Source organism: Octopus sinensis, linkage group LG25 (assembly GCF_006345805.1).
Source record: "Octopus sinensis linkage group LG25, ASM634580v1, whole genome shotgun sequence".
Taxonomy (NCBI): Eukaryota; Metazoa; Mollusca; class Cephalopoda; order Octopoda; family Octopodidae; genus Octopus; species Octopus sinensis.
Genome location: NC_043021.1, coordinates 2070761 through 2098556, shown reverse-complemented (window position 1 = coordinate 2098556; position 27796 = coordinate 2070761). Strand labels below are relative to the sequence as shown.

At 38.8% G+C, this 27796-nt stretch overlaps 3 protein-coding genes across 4 annotated transcripts; 2 read left to right on the top strand and 1 right to left on the bottom strand.

The window, feature by feature from the left end:
- Window positions 1–186: 186 nt before the first annotated feature.
- LOC115224443 (N6-adenosine-methyltransferase non-catalytic subunit) lies at window positions 187–15411 on the bottom strand. Of its 2 annotated transcripts, none has more exons than XM_036513193.1 (10): window positions 14932–15411; window positions 11220–11296; window positions 8776–8857; window positions 8266–8331; window positions 5852–5939; window positions 5430–5520; window positions 4890–5028; window positions 4102–4194; window positions 2207–2323; window positions 187–912 (listed from the first exon to the last, which is right to left on the bottom strand). In XM_036513193.1, the coding sequence occupies exons 1-10, from the start codon at window positions 14995–14997 to the stop codon at window positions 292–294; spliced, it is 1440 nt and encodes a 479-aa protein (XP_036369086.1). In that variant the 5' UTR covers window positions 14998–15411; the 3' UTR covers window positions 187–291. The 2 variants fall into 2 exon arrangements, with proteins under 2 accessions (XP_036369086.1, XP_029651206.1); XM_029795346.2 differs by having other exon boundaries at window positions 8776–8863; window positions 14932–15410.
- Window positions 15412–17518: 2107 nt separating this feature from the next.
- LOC115224483 lies at window positions 17519–22206 on the top strand. Its single transcript, XM_029795392.2, has 2 exons — window positions 17519–18074; window positions 18173–22206. The coding sequence occupies exon 2, from the start codon at window positions 18654–18656 to the stop codon at window positions 21630–21632; it is 2979 nt and encodes a 992-aa protein (XP_029651252.1). The 5' UTR covers window positions 17519–18074; window positions 18173–18653; the 3' UTR covers window positions 21633–22206.
- On the top strand, window positions 21750–22205 carry LOC115224482 (ATP-dependent DNA helicase pif1-like). The gene has a single exon (XM_029795391.1). The coding sequence runs from the start codon at window positions 21750–21752 to the stop codon at window positions 22203–22205; it is 456 nt and encodes a 151-aa protein (XP_029651251.1).
- Window positions 22207–27796: the final 5590 nt, after the last annotated feature.

Genomic DNA, 27796 nt, shown 5'->3' with positions numbered 1-27796 from the left:
CCCCAACAAGGCCACTCTAGTAACACTAAAAGCTATACCATGGAGATGGATTGAATTTGTGACCCCATGGTTGTTTAGTTAAACCTCTTAGCAATTTAACCATGCCTCCCAGGTACATACATACACACAGACAGACAGACACTCTGAAGAACGTAATGGTGGGTAACTAAAGTCAAAGCAATGAAGATGGAGAATGTTGGTTTCTGTAAAGTATTCCATGAAGAAGGGATCAATGTCACTGCCAAAATGGAGCAGGGGTTAGGGAAGAAGTGGTCCCTAAGGTGAACAGACTTATCGTTGCATTTGGTTGCCCCTGTGCCCACGTCCACGGAAACCACCACGCCCACCTCCTCGCATTCTATTACCCATCACACCACCACGGCTCCGACCAAGGTGCCCTCGGCTACTGACCAACATGCCCTTGTTGCCACCACCTCTCGGCTGCGACGAGCCTCGACTGGGATTGCCACCTCGTCCGGAGACGCCCCCTCGTCCAGACACACCACCACGGCCGTCTTTGTTGCCCCTCTCCGAGCTGTTGTTTCCGGGCTTGTTCTTGGGAGGCGGGGACTTCGGCCGGAGCCGTTCGATTTCATCCGTGCAGCCAGTCAGGTGACCAAACACGTCTTTGTTCACAATTTGTTTGTACATGTTGGCATTGAAGTTGCTGCTGGTCAACTCTGGCCCTATGGTCACCCAGCCTGGACGGATCGTGCTGTCCCTGCCAAATATGTGCAACCGCCTCTTGCCCAGACAGAAATGTTCTATAATATGAAAGATCTCAACGGGTTTGTCCTTGCTCGAGTACTCAGACTCCTCTTCGATGATCAGGTCGATGTCCACGTTGGCGTGAATGAAGTCACCATCTGTGCTACGCTTCACCGTACCTTTTATACCCATCAGACAGTGCTCCTGAAAAAGAGAGGAAGGATATCAACAACATCATCATCTCAACCACTATCATCCACAAATACAGGGACACATATATAAGACACTTCACACACACACACACACACACAGGGTGTCCCAAAAGTCACTGATGGGTTTCAGTTTTTAATAACTTCCTTAACTTTACAAACAAATACATGAAATTTTGATACAATATAAAGGACAGAATGGAAATTAATATGCACAAGTCAAATTTTGCAACACCACTACATCATCATCATCATCGTTTAACGTCTGTTTTCCATACATTCATGTGTTGGACGGTTCGATCGGGGTCTGGGCAGTGTTGGAACCTGGTGCAGCCTCCTGGCTCTCCCAGACCCCAGTCAAACCATCCAACCCATTCTAGCATGGAAAACGGATGTTAAACGATGATGATGATGATGATGTAGTGGTGTTGCAAAATTTGAAAAATGACATCACTTTTCTGGGAATCATGAGATCCCATTTTCAGCTTCCCATGCCTGTGCTCTTCCCAAAACGTGCACCATAACACCCGCAAGAGATTCAGACCCCACATCTCTAATTTATCTATTGATGTCCTCCTTCAGTTGCACCAGGGTCTCCGGTTTGTTGACGTGATCCCTCTCTTTCAGGTATTCCCAAAAGAAAAAATCTGGGGAACATGAAGGCCAGTTGACATTGTCATAGCAACTGCACTGTTTCTCTTGCAGTACGAGCAGTTTTAGCCCATCTTGCTGGAACCATGGGTGAGGTCTACTTTGAATGGACAGGTGCAAAATGGTTCAAACAAATCGGCCCCAGCACATATCTTTTCAAGCCTGGAACTTTTCCATCAGTCTCTTTTGCCAAAGCACTTTAATTACAGGGAAGTAAACAAACCAACTTTGGTGGTAAAATGGGGGGGGGGGTGACAAACACAAAGAAACACACACTCACAAATATACGACAGGCTTCTTTCAGTTTCCATCTACCAAATCCCCTCACATGGCTTTACACGGCTAGGGGCTATAGAAGACACTTGCCAAAGGCACCATGCAGTGGGACTGAACCCAGAACCATGTGGTTGGCAAGCAAACTTCTTACCACACAACCACACCCTGCACCTAAATATATTTCTTTAATTTTTAACTCCAGGCTTTAGCCTTCTCTGAGTTAAAGGAGCCCCCAGTGCTTAGCAACCCCTTAGTCATGACCCATATTGGCCCACACAAACACAGATATTGTGTACAAATAATAAAATATCCAAAACGAAAAAAAAACTCCAAAAAACCCCAAAGAGCAAACCCAAGTTTACCTTGGTCCTCTGGAAAGTAGCGTTGGGTTGTAAGTTCTTGTTGTGTCCTGGGTTTTTTATATTCGTTTTAACCCAACAAATGTCTTCACATCTTCGAAACCCCCACCGTTTCAGGCACTGCAACAGACAAGAAACACATTGTTGATGGCATCAAAGTCACACAAGCACAGCTGTGGCAATTTGTCAGTTCTTTAATTTTACGTTGATACAGGAGTGCCAAAATGAAAGGCTTCTACAGAGGTCACTTGATATGCTAAGAATAACAAGCAGATCGCTTTCTCAAATACAGATATATATATCTATTTCTTTACTACCCACAAGGGGCTAAACACAGAGAGGACAAACAAGGACAGACAAACGGATTAAGTCAATTATATCGACCCCAGTGCATAATTGGTACTTAATTTATCGATCCCGAAAGGATGAAAGGCAACGTCGACCTCGACGGAATTTGAACTCAGAACGTAACAGCAGACGAAATACGGCTACGCATTTCGCCCGGCGTGCTAACGTTTCTGCCAGCTCACCGCCTTATATACATATATATAATCATCACCACTATCACCATCATTTAAAGTTTGCCTTCCATGCTGGCATGGGTTGGACGGTTTGACAGGAGCTGGCCAGGCAGAAGACTACACCAGACTTCTGTGTTTGGACAATGACCAATGAATGCTGACAAGCTCCAAAGCAAGGAATGGCCACCTTTGTCCATGACAGATGTCTTGTGTCTTGCTTCCTGTTGATGCTTGCTTGCCAGATTTTCCAGTCTACAAGTCAAATTTTTCAGACCAAAATTTACAGCCAAGAAAGCAAAGTCGACTTATACTCCAAGACAACTTTGAAGAACCAACACTTCAACGTGAAATGCAGAAGGATTTGGAAAGAAAGCAAAAACTGTTTGAATGTTTACATTATACACCACTCGAACTTGTATACTGGAAGATATGGAAGATAAGGGTTGAGAGAATATGCATATGAAAGAATATGCATTGTATATTCTGGTATATGAGCCAAAATTTTTCAGACCAAAATTTACAACCAAAAAAAAGGTAGTTTGACTTATAAACCAAGACAATTTTGGAGAACCAAAAATCCTGTGCAAAATACAACAGGATTTGGAAAGATGGAGATGATGTTTCAATATTTACACTATACATCACATCAGTTTGTATGCTGGAAGATATGGTGTGTATTCTGGCATAGAAGCCAAATTTTTCAAACTAAGATTCACAAGCAAAAGTGCTGGAGTTGAATTAAAACACCAAGACAACTTTGGTGGACCAAAATATCCATGTGAAATGCAGAAGGATTTGGAAAGGAAGCAAAAACTGTTTGAATGTTTACATTATACACCACATCAACTTGTATACTGGAAGATATGGTAGATAAGGGTTGAGAGAATATGCAGCTGAAAGAATATGCATTGTATATTCTGGTAGATGAGCCAAATTTTTTCAGATAAAAATTTACAACCAAAAAAGGGAGGCTGATTTGCACACCGAGATGAGTTTGGAGGACCAAAAATTCCATGTGGAATGCAGCAGAATTTGGAAAGATGCAGACGAGGTTTTTGGAATGCTTACACACCCGGCTTAATATACTATATTGACTTGTGAGCTGGAAAATGTGGTTGTATGAAATGGTTTTAATTCGCAGAGCTACTAACCTTAGCCGCAACCTCCAAAATCGATGAAGACCAGGTTAATGCTTAGCATCCTTTCTACAGACAAGCAGTAGGCACCATTCTGTGTATCTCCTGGAAGGACCTCCACAAGAACATTACAATCACGCCAATAGCTTATTTTGTATAGAAGCAACCAGAAACCAATCCTTTTTCTTAGCACCCTACCACCAATGACACACATTTTTTAAATCATTATAAAAATACTTACTGTTCTTCCTCGTTCCAAACCTTCGGCATTGCCACACCATATCCACAAGAATGACCGTTGGGCAGCCACTGCTGGAATGTCCAGGCGTTCAATCTGATACACACACACAAAAAAAAAAAAAATTAAGAGCAATGTTCTTTAAGTACATAATCATGAACGTGTGTGTATGTAAGATGGGGGTGGAAAGGGTATAGATATCGTTCATCTTTCACTGGTTTCAGTCATTAGACTGTGGCCATACTGGGGTACTGTCTTGAAGAATTTTTAGTTGAATGAATGTGGTTGGTGGGGTCAAACCCATTCCGTATCCATTCATTTTTTGCTTCAATTTCATTCGTAATTATATATATGTATATATATGTATATATAATACAGTTCTATATTTAAGAAAAGAGGAATTATGTACATTATTTACATTTGATGGATATTTGTCCTCATCTTGTTTGTTGTTACCACAACATTTCAGCTGATATACCCCTCCACCCTTCATCAGGTGTCTAGGGGGAAATTTCGAACCTGGGTTCTCATTCCTAAGGTATTTTTCAATGCTGTTGTTGATATTATTACTATCATTATTATTATCATTATTATTATTACTATCATTATTATTATTATTATTATTATTATTATTATTCAGGTCACTGCCAAAAATTGAACTCGGAATCTTGGGATTAGTAGGCCATGCTCTTAACCACTACGCCATATGCCATAATTCCTCATCTCTTAAATACAGAACCAAAAATATTTTAATATTTAAAGAAAATGTAAAAGAAGTAAAAACCGTTCACCTCGTCCCAGCTCCAGTATTTGTCGTGGACGACTCCATGAGATCTCTGGTATTCTTCCAAAGGTGGTTCGATCAATATGACGTCAAATTTGCAGTCCAAGTCGTTGAAGTCAAATGTCTCCAAATCACAAGCGAGGTACCTAAACAGGGTGGAAACAGAAATGAAAAGGACGGGGGAAGGGTGAGCAAATGTGTGTGTGTGAGTGTGTGTCTGAGTGAGTGTGTGCATGGGTGTGTGCGTGAGTGTGTGTATGTGAGTATGTGCGTGCGTGAACGTGTGTGAGGGTGAGTGCATGAGAGTGTGTGTGTGTTAGTGTATGTATGTGTGCATGGGTGTATACATGAATGTGAGTGCATATGTGTGCGTGAAGGTGTGCACATGAATGTGTGTGCATGAGTGTGTGTGCGTGAGTGTGTGTTTGTGTGTACAATGGTCACACCCTGTAAAAAACTACAACAGGACAGGCAGTGGCCTGTCCTGTTGTAGTGGTTACCTACTACATCACAAACTGCCTCAAATACGAAACAAAACACCACTTACATCGGAGGAGTGTTTGACTTCCCAATTAAACTGTCTTTAAGTCGGATCAGTTCCCGCAATTTCGGATATTCTTCAAATCTGTTGGCCAATCCTGCAAAAAAGGAATTCCACAGAAGCTTAAATATCTACATATATATCTATCTATCTACATATATCTATCTATCTATCTACATATATATATATATATATATATATATATATATACATATCTACAGATATATCTATCTATTTATCTATCTATATATAATAATAATAATAATAATAATTGTGTACAGTGCTCAGGTGCACTACAACTCATCTAAAGTCTATGTATAATCAAGTGTAGTTTCAGTGTATATATATATACACACAAATATATAGCAAAGTGTTGTGGGGATCAATGTTATAAAGGTTAAAAAAAAAACTAGAGCCTTAAATCTTACCAACATCTCGGATGAAGTTCTGGGGTCGCTCACCAGTGTCGACAAAATGCTGGCAGTAATCATTGTGAGGGTTAGCACTTTGTGTCCCCTGCAGAGAGGAAACAAAAAATAAAAATAAAATAATAAACAAACCACCCAGGAAGTATTTTATAATCACAAACGTTAACAAGGGTAGATGTGGGTGCAGAGGTGGGTGTGTGGCAAAAGTATGCTTCCTAACTCTATCATTTTGAGTTCAATCCCACTGTGTGGACACCTTGGACTTTGGGCTAATATCAGTGGATTCAAGATACGGAAACTGAAAGAAGCCCATATCATCATCATTTAACATCTGTTTTCCATGCTGGCATGGGTTAGACGGAAACTGAAAGAAGCCCATATCACCATCATTTAGCATCCATTTCCCATGCTGACATGAGATGAATGGTTTGACTGGAACCGGTAAACCAGAGAGCTGCTCTAAGTTCCAGTCTGATTTTGGCTTGGTTTCTACAGCTGGTTGCCCTTCCTAACACCACTCATTTCACAGTGCAGTTGGGTGCCTTTTACACGTCACTGACACTGGCCAGGACTACAATTTCACTTAGCTCCACCTATCTTCTCAAGTTCTGCAAAGGGTCTCAGTCATTAGCCATCGCTTCTCTAAGACCCAACAACATGCTTCCCCACCTCATCCCATGTCACAACTTGTATGAACGGTGACATTTGTTTACAACTATCAGATATCAGGACAAAGACACACACACACACACATAAATACGATGGGCTTCTTACAATTTCCATCTATGATATCCACTCACAAGGCTTTTGTTGGCTCAGAGCCATAGTCAAATGCACTAGCCTGGGTTACCACACAGTGGGACTGAACCTGAAACTATGTGGTTTGGAAAGAAACTACTTAACCACACAGCTATACACCTCAACACAAGCGATTTCGTCCACAGAATTGCAGAGTAATGGGAGAAATTGCAATTAATTTTACAAACATTTGGAAGAACTTTTAACATGAAGAATGCACTGACAGGGATTTTACATCTATTGCCCAAAGCAGTAGTTTTCAACCATTCTTTTTTCCTTCGGGGCCTTTTCATTCCTATTTTACTCAGGTGGTTCCGCCATAATCAGTCGATGTTTAAAACTTCTATTCTTTCCGTTTTTAATTAAACATCATTAGGAATTGTTTAAAAAATTATGAAAATGTTTCGTGAATTATAGAAACAAGCAATTTCTTGCCCATGGACCCTGAAGGGTCATATGGCCCCTCGTTAAGAACCTCTGGCCTAAAGCAACAGTTTTCTCCATGATAAACCACAGTGAAAAATGGCCTTTTTACAGTTTCAAATCTATCACAAACATTTGAACTGATTAAAAAGTTTGCTTAACCCGTTAGCATTTAAATTACTCTATCAAATGCAAAGTGTATTTATTCACATATATTTTAATTAGTCCTGCATTATCTCTTAGCTTTCAATGATGTGATTGTGTGTTTTTAGAATGACATTTGAGGGAAGGTGCAAGAGGCCGGATCCAGCCAGTTTCAAAGCAGATAGAGTATTCGAGCCAGATATGGCTGCTTTAATCCTGTAGCTTTCAGATTACTCTGTCAAATGTAATGCTTATTTATTCATATTGATTGCTTTGAATTAATCATGCCATTATCTCATAGCTTTGAGAGTTCAATAACACGTTTGTTGCTTTTTCAGAACAACATTGTAGGGTATACGTGAGAGGTCAGAGCAGGCTGCTTTGAAACATAAAGCAGATAAAATATTTGGGCTGGATACGACAGTTTTAGATGTTAAAAGATTAGAACACAATTACTGCTCAGCAAACATCATCATCATTATCATCATCATAATTTAACACCTGTTTTCGATGCTAGCATGGATTAGATGGTCTGGTCACAGCTGGCAAGGACAGGGGCTACACCAGGCTCCATTGTCTTTTCTGGCATGGTTTCTATGGTTGGATGCCCTTCTTAATGCCAACCACTCCATAAAGTGTACAGAATAAATTTTTATATGGTACCAGCACAAATGCTTTTTATAGGATTCCTTTTTTTTTCTGTATATTTTTCTATCCTATTTTGTGAAGAATATCACTATCACAAACATATTTGAACTAATTTAAAAATATAAGGAAAAAAAAAACATTCAATTAGCTACCACGCCTTAACCCCAGACACACACACATATATACATATATATATATATATAAGTCAAATTAATTTTTGTGGTCATCTTAGTTGTAATATAGTTATGTCCGGTATATATATATGTGATGATGATGATATAAATATATATATATATATACCAGACATAACTATATTACAACTAAGATGACCACAAAAATTAATTTGACTTCCGTGTGTAAAAAAATATTTGTCTAAATTCCACAGCAGACATAGAACTTACCTTCAGAAATGTACTGGAATCGGTGTAGATTTCTTCAGGCTCATATTCATCAATATCATCAAAAGTCTAAAGAAAAAAAAAGAAGAAAAGTTATACAAAGCTTATGGGTTTACAGACAATGATGGTGGTGGTGGTAGTAGTAGTTGTGGTGATGGTGGGGATGGCGGTAATGGTAGTAGTACTGGTGGTGGTGGTGGTGGTGCTGACAGCAGTTCTTATTTAGATATTTTATTAATAATTTACCATTTGCCAATCGTCTAACGCCACACAAATAAATCTATGTAACACACAGTTCAAATGCATATTATCCATTGGTTAAACCATATCAACCTCCAAAAACTAAAAGTCTGGGGAAAAAAAAAAAGGGACGTTTAGAATGAACTTACGAAAACGGTTTGGACAGACGAAAGATTACATATTTGATATCCCATATCGTTATAAAATTTATTTAAATGTTTAATTATGCCACATCGTTTATAAATCTATTTAAGTAGTTAATTATCTTCTCACCTTGTTCTTGTTGTTGTCCAATGCTACAGAAGTTTCGCTGGATGTAGTGAGACGGGAAGGATAGTTCAAACTGCTGCTCCCGCTGGCGCTTCAGGAACAAAATTAATACATTAAGAATCAAGAAACACCAAAGATCTAAACAATATATGGACACACACTATATATATATATATATACACACGCACTATATATATATATATATATATAATATATATATATATATATATATACACATACATACATATATATACACACACACTATATATATATACACACACACTATATATATATATACATATTAATAAAAGGAATTCCAACCTTGTCTGATTTTCATGTTTTATTTACAATCTTATAATGATATAAGATAAGATAATAAAATAAAATAAAATAATAGAATGTTAAATGTTCATTCTGATTGAATGAATTCTGCAATCTTCCGGTTCATGTAGTAGTGGTGACAGTCATGCTTCACAATTTTTGACTGTAGCGAGATGGTTAAATCTGTGCCTTAAATACACCTGTGTATTGACATTGTGTGTATATACATATATACACACACACTATTTATATATATATTGATATTGTTTTTGTGTCTCCCTGTTTGTCTCAAAGCCGTAGGGCGCCTGTGTCATCCATGTTTTTAACCGTTACTGTCCCCAAAAAAGATTTTTCGTTTCATGTTCGTCTCTGTTGCGTTGCATTCTTTCCTTCTGTGGCTGGCTGATTCAGAGCAGATCTCAGAATTAAACAGCCGAAATCTGCGATGAGGGATCAGTTTCTGACTGAAGAATGAAGGCTTTGAATGACCCGTTTGTTTTTTTGTTCGTCCCTTCGTGTATTTCACGTTATTTATTTATATAAAGGTCTATTATATATATATACATATATATATACACACATATATAGGTGCAGGCATGGCTGTGTAGTAGAAAGTTTGCTTCCCAACCACAGGTTCAGTTCCATTGGGGTCAAATCCTTCAACTAAAATTCTTCAAGGCAGTACCCTAGTATGACTGCAGTCAAAGGGTTAGAGACAGGAAGAGCATCCAGCAAGAAAATCAATCCCTCAATAATATATGCATCTAACCCATTGTGCTAACAGGGAAAGAAGATGCTCTGGGTTTCAATTATTTTAGATATCGCAAAGGATTTAGTAAAATGACTTGGTTATCATTAAGGTGGCGTTAGGAACATAAATTGTGACTATGGTTTGGTGGAAGATTTTAATTCAAAACTTATGGAAACAAGACATTTGTACTCAGAGCCAGAACCAGTTTTAGCCGGGTAGGTAACGAAAGAATCAAATTAATTATTTGTTAACCTTTTCGATACCATATTTATTTTGAGATATTCTGTGTTTCTTTCAATTATTTTAAATATAACAAAGAATTTAGTAAAATAACTTAGTTATCATTCAGCTAATGTTAGGAACATACATATTGGAGACCACAGATTACAAGAGGTGGAGAAGTTTACCTATCTTGGCTCTACCGTCACCTACAACCTATCCCTTGACGCTGAGCTCAATATACGCATTGGCAAGGCAGCTGCTGTGATGGCCCAACTCTCCAAACGGGCATGGGACAACAATAAGCGGACCAAGACCACGAAAATGAAGATCTACCAGGCATGTGTACTTAGCACTCTACTGTATGGAAGTGAGACTTGGACGCTATACACACGCCAAGAGCGTCGCCTAAACATCTTTCACCTGCGCTGCCTCCGGAAAATCCTCCGCATCAAATGGCAGAATCATATCCCCAACAAAGATGTCCTCAAGCAAGCAGGAATACCAAGCATGTTTGCACTCCTCACACAAAGACGTATGAGATGGCTTGGGCATGTTAGCCGTATGAAAGATGGCGGAATCCCCAAGGACATACTCTACGGAGAGCTTGCTAGGGGTACTAGGTCTGTGGGAAGACCATTCTTACGTTACAAGGATGTTTGCAAAAGGGACATGAAGGCCTGCAACATCAATATTAGCAGTTGGGAAGCAGTTGCCGGCAACGTACCGTAAGAGAGGGAATACAAAGGAGTGACAGAGAGAGGGAGGAGAAATGGAAAGACAAGAAGAGACGTCAACAAGAAACTATGGCATTACAACCAGCCAGGGACAGTCTTCGCTACATTTGCGGTACCTGCCAGAGGGAGTGTTTGTCCAGGATAGGACTACACAGCCACAGCAGGAAATGTATCAGGACATGAAATGTAAAAGCCAGACTGGACTATTTTATGCACAACTCCATTGTCTCCCGAGACAAAAAGGATGCCAACCAATGTTAGGAACATAAATTGTGACTAAGGTTTGGTGGAAGACTTTAATTCAAAACTTATGGAAACAAGACATTTGTACTCAGAGCCAGGACCAGTTTCAGCTGGATTGGTAACAAAAGGGTTAAATGCTAATGGATTAAGCGGGCAGTGATTAGTAGAGGTCTTACCTGTCCTGAAGCTTCTTCTCAGCGTTAACATCACTGTGTAGAATTGTCTTTAATCCTTCTGGACCGGAAGCTCCCAGCTGCAAAAGAATATCATGGTTTGGTCAACAGTGGCTGTGGTGGGAGGAGTCACAGTGGAAGAGACGTTAATGTAGTAGTGTAGATGGTGAAATAGTGAAAGGAGTCACAACATGAGGGGTGTTAAGGGGAGTGCAGGGCCTCATCAAGACCCGTAGAGGCCATAAGCACTTAAAAGATTTTGGTACCCTCATATATATGTTATACAAAATATATGAACAATAATAAACCATCAAATAAATTTATATTTTTCAAAATGAAAAAAGAAAATAACAGTAAAATGGAAAATATTAATACAGTTAAGAGATGAGGAATTATGTGCATTATTTAAATTTGACGGTTATTTGTCCTCATCTTGTTTGTTGTTAACACGTTTCAGCTGATATACCTTCCAGCCTGAAGGTATATCAGGCTGGAGAGTATATCAGCCGAAACGTTATGTTAACAACAAACAAGATGAGGACAAATATCCGTCAAATGTAAATAATGGAAAATGATAATGTTTATTTTTGTCTACTTCCAATTTTATTCAGATTTGAAAAGTTTCCTCCTACTTTTCTGAATTGCAAAGTCTTTGATCAGATCCTCAAAATTAATCTTAGGTAACACATCTGCATCTATACTTAGTAGAGATAAAGGCATCCCGAATATTATTTTAGCAACTTTAAAGTGATTTCTTTTGTGCAGTAAACCATTTACCATTTCTGTGGTGTCCCCTCCCCCTTTTCCTTGATGTCCTAAGCACGGCTTATTTTGCTTAACTGTTAATCCAGCAATGGTGGGTGGATTAGATGGTGAAATAATGGAAAGTGTCACAGCACAAGAGATATTATGGTGGGTGAAAATGTATATAAATGTTTATAATAACAACTCTGGAAAATGTCCATAAATATTGTATTTGAACAGTGGAATACAGAAATACCGTGTGTGTGATCATGTAAGTAGCAAAAGGTAAATTAAAGAAACTGATTAACCCTTTACCATTCTGAATACTCTGTCAAATGTAATGCTTATTAATTTACACTACTTCACCATTCGAATGTGATCATTACCAACGTCGCCTTACTGGCATCTGTGCCGGTGGCAGTAAGATGCAAGCAAGGCAGGTAGAATATTCTAACCAGATATGTCCAGTTTCAATGCTAAAGGGTGAAACCAGCCTCAAATACCCTGTCCTTGAAAATATGTGATTTGGTAGCAAGGTGAACTGGCAGAATTGTTAAGGCTTCGAAGGCGGCGAACTGACAGAAACGTTAGCACACCGGGCGAAATGTGTAGCCGTATTTCATCTGCCATTACGTTCTGAGTTCAAATTCCACTGAGGTCAACTTTGCTTTTCATCCTTTCGGGGTCAATTAAATAAATACCAGTTACACACTGGGGTCGATATAATCGACTTAATCCATCTGTCTGTCCTTGTTTGTCCCCTCTGTGTTTAGCCCCTTGTGGGTAGTAAAGAAATAAGAATTGTTAAAGCATTGCACAAAATGTTTTGCAGAATTTTGTCTGTCTTTATGTTCTGAGAACAAATTCTGCTGAGGTTAATTCTGCCTTTCATCCTTCTGGGTTTGATGAAATAAGTACTAATCAAGCACTGGGGTCAATGTAATCAACTAGCTCCCTCCCTCAAAATATTAGACCCTTGGGCCTAAAGTAGCAAGCTGGACAACATGCTTAGTGGCATTCCACCTGTCTTTACATTCTGAGCTCAAATTCCACCGATATCAGGCTCAATGAAATGGGCATCAGTTCAGCAGTGTGGGGGTCAAAGTAAATGATTAATTCCCTCCCTCCTCCCAAATAATTATCATTAAGGTGACAGGCTGGCAGAATTGTTAGCATGTCTGATAAAATGCTTAGCAAGAGTTCCTCTCGCTCTTTATATGCTGGGTTCAAACAACACTGAAGTCAGCTTTGCCTTTCATCCTTTCGGAGTTGATAAAAGAAGTAGCAGTTGAACACTAGGGTCAATGTAATCGGCTGGTCCCTAACCCAAAATTTAAAGCCTTGTGCTTATAATAGTATTATTATTATTATTATCATTATTATAAGACGGCAAGCTGGCAGAGTCGTTAGCACGGTGGACAAAATGCTTAGCAGCATTTCGCATGATGCTACATTATGAGTTCAAATTCTGCTGAGGTCGGCTTTACCTTTTCATCCTTTAAGGGTCGATAAAATAAGTACCAGTTGCATACTGGGGTCGATGTAACCAACACATCCCCTCCCCCAAAATTGCTGCTCTGGTGGCCAAATTTGAAATTATTATTATTGTTATTATTATTATTATATTATTATTATTATTATTATCATTATTATAAGACGGCAAGCTGGCAGAGTCGTTAGCACGGTGGACAAAATGCTTAGCAGCATTTCGCATGATGCTACATTATGAGTTCAAATTCTGCTGAGGTCGGCTTTACCTTTTCATCCTTTAAGGGTCGATAAAATAAGTACCAGTTGCATACTGGGGTCGATGTAACCAACACATCCCCTCCCCCAAAATTGCTGCTCTGGTGGCCAAATTTGAAATTATTATTATTGTTATTATTATTATTATTATTATTATTATTATTATTATTATTAAGGCAGTGAGTTGGCAGAATCATTAGCACGGTGGGCAAAATGCTCAGCAGTATTTCGTTCTGAGTTCAAATTCTGTTACGGTCAACTTTGACTTTAATCATTTCAAGATTAATAAAATAATTACCAGCAAGGTATTGCAATGGGGCGGCGGCAGTTTGTTCCATACTTCAGCAACTCTTAGCGTGAAAAAATGTTTCTGAAAGTCATGGAAGGAGCTGTGCTGTTTTCTGACTTTGTAAACAGGTCAAATTGATTGAAGCCCTCCCACTAAAATTGCTAGCCGAGGCCAAATTCTAAATCCATTATTATTATTATTACTTTTATCAATCTATTCTACTATAAGAATTAGGCATTTCGTCCGTCTTAACATTCTGAGTTCAAATACCGCCGAGGTCGATTTTGCCTTTCATCCTTTCAGGGTCGATAAATTAAGTACCGGTGAAACACTGGGGTCGATGAAATCGATTAGTCCCCTCCCCACAAAACCTCAGGCCTTGTGCTTAGAATAGAAAGGATTATTATTAGGCAGCGGTAATGAATACGTACACCACCGGTTTTCGGCGAAATAAGACCCCTAACCGTAAACCTTCACCACCGGGGGCACGTATTCTTTACTTTCACCTTATTATTATTACTATATGGGTCGTATGTAGCAAAATAGAGGAACGACGCCGGAACCGGAGTATTCCGTCACACCAGTTATGCTCCGGATTCAGTCTCACCGAAGTCCATAAAACAAAGAACTGGGGACTTTAATGCAAACGATGATACAATATTCTGTCCGTAAAATGAACAGTAAATTGTGCCCTATTTTAGAAGACAATTACAACAGTTGCGGTTGCCTCTTAGCGACTTATGTCTGCATCTTGGCTTCAATTTTTGATCAAAACCACTTCGTTTCTCTTGCAATGCAGGAAATGTTCGCAAATTTCCAGGTTTCTCATCCTTCAAATACAGATCTCCAATAGACAGGATTTTTGAGGTTTATTGCAAAACAAAGCTAAAACCTGTAAGACAGAGCTTGGAACTAATGAGATTTAAAAATACTTACAGCCAAGGCCAGAAGCTTCTTCCTTTCCTGAGATCTCTCTCGAAGTTCTTTCAGTCGTTCATTCATTATTCTCGGGTTTTCTTTGTGGTTTGCGGTAAACCTAACCGAATATTAGGGTGTGTAGCGGTCAACTAATATAACTGACACTCATCAAAGTGGAAGAAATGTTCGTAATACCATAACTGGACCCAGTGGGGGAGATTTTCCGGTTTAAAACAGGTTTTGCTTCCAATTCAGAGCTGAATATAATAATATAAAGAGATGTGTAATGTGTGTGTGTTTAGTCCGTTTCTGCTGTTGCTGGACGTTATAAAGATACATTTAATTACGGAAACGGGCGGGAAATTCACCAGAAACCACGCCACATTCTGCTAATGAAGCCAGGTGTCCGTTAATGATTCTGTAACATTGTAATTATCAAGGCGGCAGAAAGGAAAACATTTTCCCGATTCACCGCACGCAGACGGTGACACGCTGAAGAAATCCCCCGTTCAAAAATAAACCGGGATTCTATTCAAAGTCGTATTTGGCCGTTAGCGTTTCGCCCAGTGATGTTCTTTCTCACTCTTTCAAATAAAATGAAATAGAAAAAAAAACTATAAAAACACTTTGTAGTGCCTTGGGGATGAGGGGAAAGGATCATTACTCGCGAACTTAACGACAAGATTTTTAAGTCTGCTTTAAAGCTGACATCGGCACCCCTTTTTTTTTTTTTTTGTCAGAAGCGGGACACACTATTAAAAAAAATTATGGATGTGTTATTTTCAACTTGAAATACGGTCTGCCATTCTGCAAGTCCCACGGGCCACAATTTGCCCAATAAATACAGTAAACTATCGCATGACTTGTTTAATTCCTTTTGTTAATCTCTTTTGTTTGAACTTGCTGAGTTAACAGGAAGAGGCAGGACCAACAAGCTTTGCAGTCCCTCGAAGACTGGAGAATTTTGATAGCATAAGCGAGGAGTAGATTCCAATAGAATTATGATCTAAGGAAAGAAGGATTGGGACATAAAAGGTTTAAGCAAGAGGAAACGTTTTCACGCACCAAGAGTGACGGGAGGTGGAGAAATAAGCGATTGTATTACAAAATTACGAGAAAAAAATTTTTTTTTTCGGTTTGAGCATTAATTGGCTTTAATTTATGTTTTAATGAATCTACGGCAAATCATCCCAGAATCTCTGGCTTGACCGAGAGATTCTTGACCTCAGCACTGACCGAGCAAGACCTAGGATCAAAGACGTTCCAAACTTAACTATATTCTCATCTGCCTCTACTATTTTTCTACTTAGCATATAAAATATATCTAGAACTACAATGTCCGTCCTTATTTGACGTGGTCCACTGTTGTGTAAGATTTGGTTGTTATTTCTAGCAGGTCACTTTGGTTCGCAATTATTTCCCCATAAATCGGAGAGGGAAAGAGTTATGTCCCTTAGACCAGTATCTTTTAAGGAAAGGAATTCATTTTTTATCGCATATTTTAAAAGAAAAAAAAATGTTAGTTCTTACCAAAATGGAATAAATTATTTTATTGTAAGAAAGATGGGGAAAGAAAATAAATGTTTCGGTTAGAAATTTCTTATTTGGAAAGAAATAAAATTCAAATATTTAACGATTAGGCGCAGGCATGGCTGTGTGGCGAGACGTTTGCTACCCAACCGTGAAGTCCTGGGTTCGGTCCCACTATTTGGCACCTGGACAAGTGTCGTCTACTATAGTCCTGGGCCAATCAAAGCTTTTGAATAGATTTGGCAGACGGAAACGGAAATAAGCCCATCGCATATGTATGTGTATCGTAGTCCCGAACCACAGCTTGATAACCGATATTGGTTTGTTTACGTCCCCATACCATAGCGGTTCGGGTAAAAGACACACTGATAGAATAAGCATTAGGGTAGATTCGTTCGACTAAAACCCTTCAATGTGGCGCTCCAGCATGGCCGCAGTTCAATCACTGAAACAAGTAAGCGATAGTGTTAGACAGGCAGATTGCATAACATGTCTATAATATGCGTGGGATAATCGTCTGTGATAATCCAAAGATTATAAAGTCAGATCTAACAGGGAACCGTGAAACCTTTCCATCTGCTGGAAGTAGCCACCAAAATCTTCCTTGGGTTTATATACCATATTGTCTCTTAAAAATGATTCTTTGAATGGTGTACTCCGTGGTACACTATGCCTTTGAAGCAGAACCGAAACGAAATGATTATTGCTGTGAGGCCTTTGATCATAGGGCTGATCAGGGCTGAGTGGGGCTGGCTGGGGCTGATCAGGACTGACTGGGGCTGATCAGGGCCCTTTTGAGGTTAAACAAAATCGATGTTTCAACTAAAATATAAATACAGATTTTGTAAAAGATCGTCAAAGAAAGACTTTTAATCATTACAGATAGCTGCATTTATTAAATATAGCAATTTTATCGATATTAGTCGTTAATCTATTCAAATTATTAATAATAAATGGTATGTAAGGATCAATAATTATTATAAAATGACATTTAAAATATCAAAATGATTCATTTCGAAACTAAGGCTCAGAAACTGGTTATAGCTGTCAGTTTACATCGAGTTCGATAAGAAAGTTCGACATTATTTTAATATCTGCACATTTTGAAAATAATTACTCCGTTTTATATTTTAAATATTACAATGGATATTTACGGGTCATTTTTGAAGCTTTTCTTTTTCTCTTTACGCGAACAGATATGAAACGCAATGGCTGTTTGTTCGAAACTAGAGTTGGGAGGCTGGCTTTAGTTGTTTATTCACCATCATGGCCAACACTGTCGTGTTCCGACGTCTGCTAAAATCTCTTTCGCTGAATTCTTCCTTCAACAATGTTGTTCGGTGAATAGAAACTTATAATTTACCTTTATATGTCTTCAGCAATTGTTTTAGCCTCCGTCCCATATCGTCCTATGATCTGTAATATTACAGATCATTGAATACAAACACACACATTTATACAGCCTCTGTTTATAGTCACATCCCGTTTGCAATCAGCACAGTTTTCTCTGGTCTATTTACAGCAATTCCAGCTGTTGACACATTCGCTTATAATCAGATTTTGTGGTGTAAAAATCTTCTATAGTAATACTCTTGTGTTTTTCTCCGTCACAACATATGAATGAGAAAGGGGTGATCTTACGGTTTGAGTACCGTTTACGTCAACTGGACCACATGCAATTGTTTACATAAGATCGGTTCCTGTAACGAAAGATCGCCGAAAAAGGAAGTGGTGATGGCAAACTGGTTGTGAGATGATGGAAATTCTACGGTGAAAAATGTCCAAATAGCGTTTCAATTCTGTGTGTGTACATGGGAAGTATGTGAATGTTTGTATGTGCGAACCAGAGTTCTTCCAGTAACACGATGATAGATGTGGCATCTCAAAAGACAACCATTAGATAACATTGACAAGTGTATTAATTTGATTGACCATCCATATTCTATCTGCTGTGTTATAAATAATTATCACAGTCACACACATCTACATAAGCATATACAAACTCATTAGAGAAAATAATTATTGCCTGAGTGTATCAAGAATATAAAACGACCGCGGTTGAAAGGTTTATTATAAATACACATTTAACGGTTAAAACATGTCCTTTATTTACATTAAGGAATTTATGCCTAGGGAGTTTTTACATCAACTTTAAGTCATGGACTGCTTTTTGTGGCTTTAAGTCGTATGAGTTTAGGTTGGTTTCAATAATGGAGAGTGCAGTTGAAAGGAAGCGTCGCTTAGCGAGAGAAAGACAGAGGAATTGCAGAGCAAGGCTCTCAGCTGAAAAAGCTGCTGCCATTAAAAAGAAAGATAGAATTCGAGAAGCACATCGCCGTAAAAATGAAACTGCTTTTGAAACTGCTGCAAGGAGAAAATATCAAAGAGAAAAAATTTTGCAAAGGATTGCAAATGAAACAGAAGAAGGGGCTATTCAAAGACGGCAAAGAAATGCCAATGCAATGAGAGCTGCCCGGGTAAATAATGCAGGTTTTATACCTGATAATTACACGTATTCAGAAAACGGAGTCCACATTCATAACTGTGGAAATATGGATTCCGTTTGCCAGTTTTGCTCAGGAAAGCATTTTTCTGCTGAGAAACCATCAGATGGACGTTTCAATAATTGTTGTCACAAAGGCAAAATTTTACATCCTATCAGAAGAGAATTTCCACCATATTTAGTTTCATTGTTATCTGATCAAAATCATCCTCATTATAGAAATTTCCAAGAAAACATTCGGTCATATAATTCATCACTGTCATTCACTTCGATGGGTGCTCAACTGCAGAATCCACCAGAAAAAGGCCCATTTTGTTTCCGTGTGCATGGACAAATTTACCACAGAGCTTCACATATTTATCCAAATGAAGGTAAACGAAGACAATATGCTCAACTTTATGTTGTAGACAGCACCCAAGCAACAGAAATAAGAGCTCAGGATCATGTCAATTCAGGCTGCCTCCAAGAAGTGCTCGAAAACTTGATTAATATTATTCTTAAGGACAATGTTTATGCTCAGTGTTTTCAAACACTTCATGAAATTGAAGTACAAGAAGAACAGCGTGCTCAAGAAGAAAACATTGAAATGCCAAGTGTCAACTTAGTATTCAACAGAGATCATATTAACGACAGAAGGAGATACAATTTGCCAACAGTCAATGAAATTGCTATTGTATTCAGAAACGAAGAAGGTGAACCACCATTTCATAGAGATTTTAAAGTGTATCCAAGGAACTCCGATGTTCCAACCCTAAATCTTGACATCTTGAGCCCAGAACTTGATCCAATGACATATGTATTGTTTTTCCCACACGGTGAACCTGGATGGCAGCCGCACATGGCTGGAAACCGTGAGGACCAACAACGTCAAAACATTTCAATGCTTCAACATAAAATATCTTTAACTGCTGTAAGGGATAATGAATTCAATCCCCTTTTGAACGGGGGAAAACTTTTTCAACAGTGGGTTGTAGATTCTTACTTGCAAGTTGAAGCTTACAATTTAAATTTCATACGAACACAACAAAACCATCTGAAAGTGGAACAACATCAAGGATTTGCTGACCATTTGACCAATGCAGCAAATACTGAAGATGCTCGAATCGGATGGACAGGATCAGCAAGAAATATGAGAGAACAATACCAAGATGCATTAGCAATTGTGAGAAAATTTGGCCCACCTGATATATTTCTTACTATGACATGCAATCCTAATTGGCCCGAGATACAAAACAACCTTTTTCCAGGTCAAACAGTCTCCAGTAGACCAGATTTAGTTGCCCGGGTTTTCAGTATTAAGTTGCAGGAATTAGTAATTGATGTAACAAAAAGATATGTGATTGGCCGAGTTGTCGCACATTGTTACACCATAGAATTTCCAAAGAGCGGACTACCACATGCCCGTTTATTATTAATATTTCATCCAGAAGAGAAACCAAACTCAACAGAAAGAATTGACAAAATTGTGTGTGCTGAAATTCCTGACCCAGAGACAGAATCAATACTCTATGAAATTGTTAAGAAATTTATGATTCACGGTCCTTGTGGTGAGCAAAACCCTAATGTACCATGCATGGAAAATAACAACTGCTCAAAAGGTTTTCCCAAACAATTTCAACAGGAAACCTTTACAAACCAAGATAGTTATCCATCCTACAGAAGACGTCCGGGTTCAACATTAAACGTTGGTCAGAAAGTAGTGGACAACCGATATGTTGAACCTTATAACAAATATCTAAGTCACAAATACAACTGCCACCTCAATGTAGACATTTGCACCTTCATCAGGTCTGTGAAATATGTGTACAAAGACTTATACAAAGGCTACGATTCCGTAACTGTAGGCATCAGCGAACACAATGAAATCAAGAATTTTCTAGATGCGAAATATGTGAGTGCTCCTGAAGGAATGTGGAGATTGCTTGAATTCAAAATGCATGACAAATCCCATACCGTTATTCATCTTCCTGTTCATCTCCCACAGGAACAGCCCGTCTATTTTGAGGAGGGACAAGAAAGACAAGCGCTAGAAAGAGCTGCCCAACACAACACTCCTCTAACAGCATGGTTCTTGCTCAACCAAAATGATGAAAACGCAAGACAATATCTGTATGCGGACATTCCTTATCATTATGTCTACAACAAGAAAATGATGCAGTGGACTCCCAGACAACGTGGAGCTGACAAAATCATAAGTGAAATGTATTCTGTCAACCCCAAGTATCAAGAGAGGTTTTACATGAGACTTTTGTTGCTGCATGTTAAAGGATCTCGAAGTTTTGAAGAACTGAAAACTGTGGATGACGTCATATGTGGCAGCTATAAAGAAGCGGCAGAGCGCCGGCAGTTGGTTCAAAATGATGATGAGTGGAGAAGATGCCTAGAAGAGGCTTCATTGACAAATATGCCACAGGAGCTCCGGCAGCTGTTTGCACACATTTGTATTTTCAATAATCCAGTCAATCCTGATGTACTCTTCAACAGCTTTGAGGAAAGCTTGATTGAAGACTTCCTTACAAATCACAGCAGAACAATCTCAGTACAACTGGCTTTACGAGAAATTGAAACAACATTGTCCTTGCATGGTTTGACATGCCAAGAGTTGCATCTTCCAATTGACGATATGTCTTTGACGGATTCCCAGAATGTGAAGCAAATCCAGGACAACCTTGAAGTGGAAGCATAAATTACTTCTTTCACAGACAATCAGCGTCGTGTGTTTGATCAAATTATCACAGCTATTGACAACGAACACCGACCCAGCAGATTTTTCTTCTTAGATGGCCCTGATGGAACAGGAAAAATGTACCTCTACAATACCTTGATATCGCATTTGAGTCATCAGGGAAAGCGAGTTCTCTCATTTGCTACAACAGGCATTATGGCTGATCTGTTGCCTCAAGGAAGAACTGTACACAATGGCTTTAAGCTCCCAGTCCCGATCTTGGAAAATTCTACATCACTGATGAAGATTCCATCACAGCGCTCTGAAGAATTAAAATTAGCTGACCTGATAATAATAATTGATGAGGCATCAATGCTTTCAGGAAATACATTGAGGTGCATTGATCTACTGCTAAAGGAAATAATGAGCTGCCATAAGCCTTTTGGTGGTAAAGGTCTCCTTCTTGGCGGAGACTTTAGGCAAACTGCACCAGCTGTTCCGAGAGGGTCGGATGCTGCTAGAATTGAATCTTCTGTCAAATATTCTCCTCTGTGGAAAGATGTGACAATTTTTACTTTAACAGGGAATATATGAATAAATGGACAAGAAGAATTCAATGCATGGCTTCTCAGCACAGGAAATGGAACAGTTACTATGATGTGGGCTTAGATGAAAATCTAATAGAAATACCTGAAACCATGATTTCGTCTGGAAATTTGATAAGAGATATATTTGGCAAAGACATTTCTGTAGTAAGTAAGGGCGATATTGATGAAATTTCTACAAAAATCAAAGATTCACTCGAATTGAATACCAAGATATTATCACTTCCAGATGGAGTCTTACAGATCTATCAAAGTATTGATGTGTTTGTTGGTTGACGAAAGCAATGAGAATATCATGAATTATCCGGAAGAGTTTTTGAATTCTCCGATGCTCCCCATACAATCTAGCTCTGAAGAAAAATTCCATTGTGGTTTTGCTGAGAAATTTGGGCCCTGCTAATGGCTTGCTGAATGGAACTCGATTTTTGGTTTTATCTCCTAAAAATCATTCTTGGCAGTAAGAAAGAAAATAAAGCTTTCATACCATGAGTTGACCTGCGTCCAAGTGAAATAGATCTACCCTTCAATATGAGGAGGTAGAAGTTCCCTGTGATACCAGCTTTTGCCATGACCATAAACAAATGGCAAGGACAGAGCTTCGAAAAAGTTGGTATTTACTTGCCAGCTCCTGTATTTAGTCACGGTGAGCTTTACGTGGCCTTAAGTCGTATAAAAAGGAAGGAAAACTTTAAAATTCTTTTGAAGGAAACAAGCAGTCAAGAGATGTTAGTTGCAAATGGATCTTTCACGCAAAATTTGATAAAAAAAGAATTATTAAACTAAAAATTTGGTTTTGTACCTTATTTATTTATAAAATATTACAATTAGACATCGTTTTTGACAGCACGGGGCCAGTTAATATATTTATAATATAGCTATATAGACTGATGATACAGTATAATACCCTGTACACCTATTTGATTATGAAGATTTACAAACATATTTTCCCAGTGAAACTCAATATACCTACCATTATAGATAATATCAAATGTTCCTTTTCGGGCTTTTCATAATGTGATACAGGTCTGGTATAGCAATTGCATGCGGCTGAAGAGAGCTTTAAACCATCTGTTATGTCGATTATACATTGATGTAAGAATAAGTTGTTTTATAAAGCTTGAAACACGTGTACCGCGACATCCTTTGTGTTCTGTTTTTTATTTCATTTGATACATATGTCCTCTCACCTCTGCTACTAGCTGGCATATACAGGTGCTTACATTTATCAAGTATTCACCCTGAATTTATATATATATATATCTGTCCAACCCATGCTAGCATGGAAAGCGGACGTTAAACGATGATGATGATGATATGTATACAAAGATTGCTTCCCAACCACATGGTTCCAGGTTCAGTCCCACTGCATAATGGCACCTTGGGCAAATGTGTTCAACTATAGCCTCAAGTTGACCAAAGCCTTGTGAGTGAATTTGGTGGACGGAAACTGAAAGAAACCTATCATGTATACATGTATATAAATATATATATTATGTGTGTGTGTGTGTCTTTGTTTCTGTGTTTGTCCACCACCACCACTAAAAATCTTATTTTCATCCCCCAAAATTGCTGGCCTTGTGCCAAAATTTGAAACCAATAATCTTTTCCTTCAGAACAGCTTATAACCTAATAGGGATGGATACAAGAAGTTTGTTAAACATCTAAACAATTGGGAGAAGTTGTCGTTAACCCTTTTAGCACCAACCCCTGCATCTATGATACAAACTTCTTGTGTTTAAAGGGATTTAAGCTAAAACCTTCCATCACAATTTCCTGTTGATTTATATTCCAAATGCCAGATTAATATTGCTTTCAAATTTTAGCACAAGGCCAGCAATTTCAGAAGAAGGGGTAAGTCAGTCACATCAACCCTAGTGCTCGACTTGTCCTTATTTTATTGACCCTGAAAGGATGAAAGGCAAAAATCTACCTCAGCAGAATTTGAACTCAAGACATAAAGATGGGCAAAATGCAACTAAGCATTTCACCTGGCGTGCTAACGATTCTGCCCGCTCGTTACCTGAAGCTAGGGGTGGGGCTAATCGATTACATGGACCCAGTACTCAACTGGTACTTGTCTCAGAGTGGCTGGTGTTAAGAAGGACATCCAGCTGTAGAAACTTTGCCAGATCAGATTGGGGTCTGGTGCAGCCTCCTGGCTTCCCAGATCCCAGTTGAACCATCCAACCCATGCCAGCATGGAAAACGGACGTTAAACGATGATGTATGTGTGTTGTGTGTCTGTGTTTGTTTCCTCATTACCACTTGACAACCAGTGTTGGCATCTTCACATCTCCATAACTTAAAAGTTTGGCAAAAGAGACCAATAGAATTAGTACAGTGGATCAATTCATTCAACTAAAAATTCAGGACAGTATCTCAGCATGGCTGCAGTCCAATGACTGAAACATGAAATGTGTAACAAAAAGAAAAAGTCAAAATTAAGCACAAAAAAGTGGTTTTACTTCACAGCTTTGCAAAAAAAAAATCTCTTCTCTTGCTGCAAGAAGCAGAGACACCTCCCCCCCTCCCAGTGGCACTTTTGACAAAAGATACTATTCTTTTATTTGTTTCAATCATTTGACTGTGACCATACTGGAGCACCGCCTTTAGTCAAACAAATCGACCCCAGGACTTATTCTTTGTAAGCCTAGTACTTATTCTATCGGTCTGTTTTGCAGAACCGCTAAGTTATGGGGACGTAAACACACCAGCATTGGTTGTCAAGTGATGGTGGGGGTAGGGAACAAACACAAACACACATATATATATATATACATATATGACGGGCTTCTTTCAGTTTCTGTCTAGCAAATCCACTCCCAAGGCTTTGGTCGGCCCAAGGCCTTAGTAGAAGACACTTGCCCAAGGTGCCACACAGTGGGACTGAACCTGGAACCATGTGGTTGGTAAGCAAGCTACTTACCACACAGCATCTCCTGCACCTATTTTCTTAATTTTTTTGCCACATATTTCATGAAATATCTCTTTGTAGAGCAAGAATGAAATATTTTTATGAAAACCGTATCTTCTATAGGGGATACAGAAAAAAGTAGCATTGCTGAGGTAGAAAATATCACTATTTTTTGATGGATAATTAATCTCATTATGGGAATGACCATTAAATTTTAATCGTGCAAAGGATCAAATGCCCCAGCTTGAGCAGAAACAGTTAATGCCCTTTTTCTCTTTACAAATGTCAATGATCCACAGAACCACTGTTACTCTGTCAGGTACAACAATGACAAGGGTTTCATTTGACCCAATCAACAGAACAGCCTGCTTGTGAAATTTCACGTGCAAGTGGCTGAGCGTTCCACAGACATGCATACCCTTAACCTTTTAGCATTTAGTTTATCATATGTAATGTTTTTTTTTTCACATTTTACCAACCACATGATTCGTATATTTTCTCATCCTGGGCCCTGAAAAGAAAGTTTAATCCTGGGAGATGTTATGGTGCTAGTTACCACCATGGAATCAGAACATGAAGACAAGCATCTGAACTCATTTTAATGGATTTTACCATTTTCTTTTTCTTTATTCATGATGAGGACTCAGTCAGAGGGGGAAGTTTTGTTGTGATTGGTTTGTTCAGAGAACATTCTACCAAATTCTCTAATCTTGGAATTACTTTTAACTCTTTCATTACCATATATCTCTTGAGATGCTCTGTGTTTCTTATAACAAAAAATTTAATAAGATGACTTAGTTATCATTCAGCTAGTGTTAGGAACATAAATTGTGACTAAGGTTTGGTGGAAGATTTTAATCCAAAACTTATGAAAACAAGACATTTGTACTACAGAGCCAGAGCCGGTTTGGTATCGAAAGGGTTAAGTGTGGCATGAATTCTTTAGCCCCGTGCCAATTTTACTACCTTATGTCAAAGTGGCTGGTATGCAATAATGTTTAGACCTGATCTAGTGAACATTATGATTAAAAACTTTCAAACAGTGACCATCCGGTTGATCTTTTCTTCTCAAGAAATGTCAAAGGCTCAGAAGTGGTTGTGTGGGAAGTAGTTTGCTTCCCAACTACATGGTTCTGAGTTCAGTCCCACTGCAGGGCAACCAGAGCCTTGTGAGTGGACTCAGTAGGCAGAAGCTTAAAGAAATATGTCATATGTGTGTGTGTTTGCCCTCACCTCCAACTGACATCTGGTGTTAGTTTGTTTACGTTCCCTTAGCGTAGTAGTTTGTGGAGGCGCATGGCTTAGTGGTTAGGGTGTTGAACTCATGATTGTAAGGTTGTGGTTTCAATTCCTGGACCAGGCTATGCATTGTGTTCTTGAGCAAAACACTTCATTTCATGTTGCTCCAGTCCACTCAGCTGGCAAAAATGAGTAATTCTGTGACAGACCAGCATCCTAACCAGATGGGGAATTTCTACGCCAATGAAACCGGCCCTTATGAGCCTGGCATGGCTTGAGAAGGAACATTTATTTAATGTAGCAGTTCAGCAGGAAACCAACAGAATAAGTACCAGATTTTTTAACAAAAACAACGTATTGGGGTGAATTTTTTCAACTAAACCTTTCAAGGTAGTATTCCAGCATGACCGCAGTCCAGTGACTGAAAGGAGTAAAAGATGTATCCCAGCCCTGCCCCACCTCATTCTGGAAACTGGGCTTTGAGCTGGGTCAGGCTGCTGAAACTGTAGAGGGTCCCTAATTAGATTGTAAGAGGAACAAATAGTAATGAGGAGTCCTCTGATTAGCATTCAACTGACCGATCCAATTGTTGAATTAATATTTAAGGAGCCAAGAACAGCAGACCAATGTACCATTTATGAAATTCCCAGGAATTAAAATAATGTGACAGAAAATATCAAAGCAAGATCTTTGGAGTTAGAGGTGCAATCCATTTGACAAGGTTTCGTAGTTTGTCTGGTTTCATTTACAAACTCTGGATTGACTGGTGGCTATAGTAAAAATACTTGCTCAAGAGGTCATGCAGCAGGACTGAATATGGCATCATTGGGGTTGTGAAGCAAACTTCTTTAACCACTCAGCCATATTAAATTGAGCAGAAGGCAGTGAGATGACAGAATTTTTGCCCCTGCCAGGCAAAATACTTAGAGGTATTTCATCTAAATTCTGCTGAGGTTGACTTTGCCTTTCATTCTTTTGGAATCAATAAAATAAGTACCAGTTGAGTACTGGGGTCAATATAATTAACTAAGACCCTCCCTTGGAAATGCTGGCCTTGTGCCAAAATTTGAAAGCAATATTAAACTGAGCAAAGTGACATGGTAACAAGGGACAACCACATCATAAAAACTTACAGAAATCAACTTTGATGTACTCTAAGTTTGGCCAAGTAGAGGCCAGCACAAGGCAGCGAGCTGGCAAAAAACATTAGCATGCCAGGCGAAATGCTTAGAAGTATTTAGTGTCTTTACGTTCTGGGTTCAAATTCTGCCGAGACTGACGTTGCCTTTCATCCTTTTGGGGTCGATAAATTAAGTACCAGTTGCATACTGGGGTCAATCTAATTGACTGTCCCCCCACTCTCCAAAAATTTCGGGCTTTGTGCCTTGAGTAGAAAAGTATAAGGCCAGCACATACTGCAATAATGG

Excerpts from the sequence above, each read along its gene's own strand:
- LOC115224483 (XM_029795392.2), top strand. The coding sequence starts at position 18,654 with ATGGAGAGTGCAGTTGAAAGGAAGCGTCGCTTAGCGAGAGAAAGACAG.
- LOC115224443 (XM_029795346.2), bottom strand. The coding sequence starts at position 14,997 with ATGAATGAACGACTGAAAGAACTTCGAGAGAGATCTCAGGAAAGGAAG. Across the intron at positions 4,195-4,889 it reads AATACTGGAGCTGGGACGAG|ATTGAACGCCTGGACATTCC; the intron begins GTGAACGGTTTT and ends TGTGTGTATCAG. Across the intron at positions 913-2,206 it reads CTACTTTCCAGAGGACCAAG|GAGCACTGTCTGATGGGTAT; the intron begins GTAAACTTGGGT and ends TCTCTTTTTCAG.
- LOC115224482 (XM_029795391.1), top strand. The coding sequence starts at position 21,750 with ATGTACCTCTACAATACCTTGATATCGCATTTGAGTCATCAGGGAAAG.